General features: G+C 36.4%; 1 protein-coding gene across 1 annotated transcript in view; it reads left to right on the top strand.

Annotated features, from left to right (window-relative positions):
- The first annotated feature begins 3,017 nt into the window (after positions 1–3,017).
- Positions 3,018–6,414, top strand: part of TMC3 (transmembrane channel like 3) — an 81,599-nt gene continuing 78,202 nt past the window's right edge. Inside the window, exons 1-2 of the mRNA XM_069097545.1 lie at positions 3,018–3,133; positions 4,447–4,587. Of these exons, the coding sequence (XP_068953646.1) occupies positions 3,018–3,133; positions 4,447–4,587 (257 nt within the window). The remainder of the gene's footprint in view (positions 3,134–4,446; positions 4,588–6,414) is intronic.

The following is a 6,414-nucleotide window of genomic DNA, read 5'->3' as shown; positions in this document are numbered from 1 at the left end:
TGTGTCCACTCACAATACATAATGGCTATACCTAGCAATTTCTCTTCTCATCATATAAATCCATCAGTACTTTTTAACTGAATAACAGATAGAGCATTGCATTCCCTCTAATAGGAATCATGAAGCATCTGGCCAGTTTCAAGCTTATTGCCTAAGATAATTTCTTGGAAAAAATGCTAAGAAATGCTTGTTCTTATGTAAAAGTTAATTCAGCTGTTTCCCAAATAACTTGATATAATCTATTCTTTTTACTTTTTTTTGGTTAATAATTTCCAGGACATCCTTTCCAATTATTTTTTCTTAGTTTAAAGTGAAAACTTTTTTTCAGATCCTCAAAAACAACATGAAAGACTTGTGAATGTATCTTTAGAAATGAGCTATTATAGTTAATAAGCCAGGGCAGAACCTTTGGCAATTGAGAAAGGCTAACCATGGTGAAATGAGGCTTCTTTGGGATGAAAGCTCTCGTACAAACTTTAACATATTATTTATGAAACATTTTCAGACTAGGATTTAAAGTGAATGACATGGGGAACTTAACAGTTTTCATTCTGAAAGTTAAGATATCTGGAGGTTGCTGCTATAAAAAATTTGGGGCTGCCAACAAATATAAAATTAATTTGTCAAGAAATGGACATTGATTATAAAAAGAAACCAGATGTTCTCTTCTCTCCCTACTATTTTCCCTTTCTTATCTTCTTTCTCTTAATACACACACATAAACATATATGTACACATATGTATATGTGAATATGCATATACATTAATTTGTATATTGTGTTGTGGTTGTTGTTGTTCAGTCATGTCCAACTTTTCATGATCCCAGTTGAGGTTTTCTTGGCAAAGATTCTAGAGTGGTCTGCCATTTCCTTCTCCAACTCATTTTTCAGATGAGGAAACTGAAACAAACAGGGTTACATGACTTGCTCATGGTCACAGAGTTAGTAAGTATCTAAGGCAATATTTGAACTCAGGAAGATGAGTCTTTCTGACTTTATCCACTGTGCCATTTAGCTGTATTACATAAATATAGATGTATATATGTGTATATGCACAAATATGCACATATGTATATACACATATGTCTAGGAGAATATATGTGTATACATAATTACACACACTATAGCATGAGCTATGTCTTTGTGTATACAGACATGAATTATAATTAAGCATTGAGCTTATAATATGAATAAGTTAGGTCCAGGCTACTATAAAGAAGGAAAAAGAAGAAAAAAAGGAGGAGGAGCAGGAGGAGGAAGAAGAGGAGGAGAAAAAGGAGGAGGAGGAGGAGAAGAAGAACAAGAACAAGAAGAAAAACAGCAACAAGAAGAAGCTTGAGTTAATCAGGCTAATTATCACCCTGAATCAAATCACAAGAAATTTTACAGAAATCTTTTCATTGCTCTCACATGGACCCAGGACTTAAACCAACTAAGAATTTTGATGGGTTCTGATACACACTTTTTGAAAGATGAGTCTAGTTAAATGTTCAACTTGGAGTTCAGAAATATGAGTTGTAGGCATAGTTCATCACAGTCTTGTGATGTCAAGTTACAGAACTCAGTATCTCCAATTTGTAAAAATAGACAAATAAAAGTCCTTTCTTACTTTTGTGTAGAAATATTTTGAGAACACATGTGGCAATGGTAAGGACAACATACATCTAACCTGTTTACTAGCTAGAAAATGGAATCTTAGAGAGGAAGTAAGACTAAGATAAATTGAATTCAGGTTCACCTGATCCAGAATAGAAGGGCCAGGGGACCAACATGGGAGAAAGGTCTAAGAAGAAGGTTCAAAAATGGGGGTAGAAATGAAACAAGCTTGCAATGGATGGAACCCTGAGGGACATTCAACTAGAACTATGCATATGACTTGTTCAACCAGGGCCCAATAATGGTGATACTTGAGCATGAAAGAATGAAAGAAAATCATTTGCCCTTAGCTAGGAGTATAGAGTCAGGGCATGTATTTGTATCCTTAGTGATTAGCACAGTGCTTGGTGCATAGTAACCACACAGCACATTGACTAAATGAAGTACAAACAACCATATGTGGGTTAGGAAAGGAATGAATAGTACACTAAACCTGGTCCTGTGAATTGTAATTGTGAGATCCCGCTACTGTATATACTTTGTACCTTGGAATTATTTTATGCTATAGCAAGATTTAATGCATTTGAGCCACCTCTGAGTTCTGGACTGTAATGGACTAGGTAAAAGAAGGAGGGACCATCAAAGAAAACAGAAAGATAATTTCTCAATGGATCATAGGGTTATAAATTGAGACATGGAAGGGACCTCAGAGATCATCCAGTTCAACTTTATCATTTTGCTGAGGAGGAGGGTGAGGGGGCTTGTTACTTGTCCAGGGTCATGCATAGTGCATGGCAAGAACACAAATCTGATACAAAGCTTTTCCTCAATTTTTACTCAACTCAGCCTGTAGAATCAGAAAGATAATCTGAGAGCTAAAAAGTGAGGTCAAGATGAGAATCTTTGCTGGGGAGTCTTTATCTACCAGATTAAGCGATGCCTTTGACCCATGGCTGGTGGAATGGGTGTATTTACCTTGAAACCACAATAGACCCAAAGTCATTCTGAACTCCTTGCAAATATAGTCCTAATTATAAAACTAAAAGGTCTGAACTGCCTGAAAATTCCACCTGATATGCTCTGGATCTAGCTACAGAGTCAGGGACTGGGGTCTCTTTCAAAGCACAGCTACTGTGGAAAACATAATTTGGTGATTGTGACAAGCATCCCAACATCCATTGGTTTTCTAGCTTAAGCCTTTGCTTGGGCAGGATCCTCTCCAGTCTATGCTGTGTGCTGCCACCTTAAAATTACATATGCATGACCAGCAGCATCCTTGTGAGAGTACCAGATGTAGGAGCTTGGATTTCTATTCCGAACTGGTGGAGAGCAGTGCTGTTCCCCTGAGCTCATGTACAGGAAACACTGACTGATGCAAACCCTTCTGCCTGCCCATTCTCTGAATACCTTGCTGTTACCCTGATGATAACAGTAAATCCATCTGCTACCATGAAGTCTTCAAAGTTGTCTAGGCGCTATACAAGCATCAAGAGGAATGCCAGTCAACTCTACCCTTGCAGGGAGCCACTACAGTTCAGGTGAGCATTTCTTTGGATTTTTGCATAGTGGATTTCATTAAATCTTTGTTGTTGTGTGTCACCTATGCTTTACGAACAGACCAGAGAGAGGAGAGACGGACAGAGATACAGAGACAAAGACAGAAACAGACACAAATCTAGCAAGAGACAGAAAAAGACAGACATAGATAATGAAACAGAAAGGTAAAGACAAAGAGAAAGAGAGCCAGGTAGAGAAAATATGAGAGAAACAGGGAGACAGAGACAGAAACATATAGACTAATATGGAAATATTGACAGAGAGAAACAGAAAGAGAAAGAGATAATGACTCAGGCAGAGACAGAGAAAACTGGAGAGAGCACTCTAGAAACCCCAAACTTGTGTTCCAATATCAGTATCATTTCTGAGTGACCCTAAATAGGTTATTTCTTAACTTTCTAAAAAGAGAGAGAATTGAAATAGTAATGATAGAGATAATATGAGAATTAATATGATGCCCACAAAATGCTTCAAATGAATAGGTACTAAAGTTATTTAATAAAATGTTATACAATAAAACCTCACCAATAGAAATGAAATTAGAAATACTTCACAACCACAAAATGTGATGTACACTATTATCATTTTTATTAGATTAATTTGAAGAAAATCAGAATAATTTTCGAGATGCCATTTATTACTTTCAAGCACAGACTGTAATTAAGTTACTAACAAAGGGCTTTCAAGTGGAGGTCCCCCTGAGCTGACTTTAAGGAAGAGGAGATGCATTTATAATGAGTGCATTAACTATATGCAAACAAATGCTTGAAATTGTTCTCTGAAATCAATTAAGTATATTTTTCCCTGAAATCTCATTTCCAGTATGCATTTCCTTAGCCAAACCTTTCTTCACAGAAAAAGTCAAAGGCCAGTTGTCACAATTAACTTGAATTCTCAAAAAGAGATTGCATAAATGAGATTTTGCTATATTTCTTTGCTTATTTAGCTCACATTATCATAAGAAGCAGTTCTATCCCTACAGATAAATTCCTCTTATTTCAGTGTAGTTATTCTAGGAGGAATCATTTTGCATTTACACCAAAGACACTTCAAAAAGCATAAACCTCTCCCCTTTCCTTTCTCAGTATGCTCAGATTTGTTTCACCTGGAGAAACAAGTCCACTAAAGTGAACCCTTGTAGCAATAGTGGGCAGGAGTAGGTTAGTGACCACTGGAACCTATTACCCCATCAAGATAAGATACTAGGATCAGACTGAGTTATAGTTGCTTGCTAGAAAGCATGTATCAGAATAATCCTTTTTTTTTTCTTCCCTCAATGTCTTCTTAAACTCAGCAACTTAGAAGACAGTGATGATGAAAGAGGGGATAGTAATGACCCAGAACAAATCTTCCAGAACATACAGTTCCAGAAAGATCTCATGGCCACAATTCGCTGCAGACCATGGCCCATGAAGCAGAAGCTGAAAGCTCTCAGGTAAAGAAAACTCATCACTGAGCATTTTCAAATACTTTCTGATCTTTGACCAAGGGAAGGAGGTCACATAGCAAAATGGTTGATTAAAGAAAGAATGACTATCCATCCTCTGTGTATATGAGGATTAATGGCCCAGTTTAGATTTAGGAGATAATGAACTAAAAAGACGTAAACTTCCTTTTCACTAATCATGTTAGAAGCCACGTATTGAGATTATTATGTGATGGCTACAGTGGGGCAAAAACAAACAATGCCCAAGTTTTTATTTAATGCTACCAAATCCAAATTATGTTCTCACTAGCTTATTTGTCATAATATCTGACTTAATTTTTTGAACTTTATGTGCTCATTATAAAACCCAGGGAGGTTATGATAAGGATGATAAAAGCATTTAACTGGACATTGTCAAACCGGAGTTTGAATCCTGGCTCTGATACTTAACTACCTATATAGCTTTTGATAAGTCAGCCCCTCTGGACTAAAGTAACCTCATCTTTACAATAGAGAGTTGTACTAGGTGACCTCTAAAATATCTTCCAGCTCTTAATCTAAAATCCCATAAATCTTAGGGAAATCGGTCGGACTATAATGAGTCCTATATGTCCAGTTCTTTAAGGAAATAAGCTCTCATACATTTCAAATGATGTTCTTTCTAATAACTTAACAGTTAAGGGGAGATTAATCTCCATTAACTAATTAACTAGTTTAGAGGAGAATAGCCAATTAGCTGATTAACTAGTTAAGGGGCAATTATTCCCTGGATGGCAGTTTACTCTGAAACTATTTAGAACAGGTAGATCTCAATATCTCTACTCTGGAAAAACTCCTTATATATCAAAGATGCTTTAAAAAGAACACCCATTAAAGTGAATCCCATGCCTCCACCTCAGCAGAATAAAGTACTTAAAGTTGGAGCAGAACATTTAGGCAAGATAGCATAGAGGTAATGGGAAAGGCATTAGATGTGGCATATCAGGAGACCTGAACTCTTAATCCTAACTCTGCCACTCAGTTTCTGTTTGACCCACCTCGATATGATATTTATTAGAAAGTTCTATTTCTATTTATTGAAGTAAAGATCACATCTCACACCTTCTACCTATCATCCCTTCAGTCAAACAAAACAAATCAAGTTTTTCTTCCACATAATAGCCCTTTTAAGTACTGAAAAGTTGTCTTCTCTTTCATAACCAGTTACTACAATCAATATTGCTATGGCATGGTTTTGAATTCCCTCAAACTCATGGTCTTTATCTATATCTTTATATATATACTCATTTGTCAATATCCTCACTAAATATGGCACCCATGAAGTGGACATCAAAATACAAATGTAATCTGATTAGGGTAAAGTATCGGAGTGATATCATCTCAATAATTTTGTACACTATGCTTTTTGTTTTGGCTGACACATTGCATTGAGTCATACCACTCTTATAGCCTACAAAACCCTATATGTCCCTTTCACATCTAATAATGTTGAGCCATGTCTTCTCTAACCTGTGCTTGTGCATTTTTTTTAACCAGGTATAGGATTTTACATTTGTCCCTGAAATTTTTCATTTTATTAGATTTTGACCAGTACATCCCTTTATTTTCCAATTTTGAAAGGCAGGAATACAAAGGATTACACAGAAAAATTAGAGACCTCAAGGGTCATTTAGTAGGAGCCTCTTATTTTAGAGAGAAGAAAACTGAGGATAAGGAAAAGGAAGTGACTAAGGCAGGGTCCCACAGTAAGGCAAAGGTAGTCAACATTAGACCAGATCTCTCAGGTGCTAGGGGAGGGGTCGATCAAGGGTTATAGTTAAGTTTTCTCTTGGCCTT

The sequence above is a fragment of the Petaurus breviceps genome, unplaced genomic scaffold, assembly GCF_028583685.1.
Source record: "Petaurus breviceps papuanus isolate PSGF00001 unplaced genomic scaffold, PetGlider_PUasm1.0 37, whole genome shotgun sequence".
In the NCBI taxonomy this organism is placed as follows: domain Eukaryota; kingdom Metazoa; phylum Chordata; class Mammalia; order Diprotodontia; family Petauridae; genus Petaurus; species Petaurus breviceps.
Note: the sequence above shows the minus strand (reverse complement) of the source record. Positions and strands in the feature narration are given on the sequence as shown.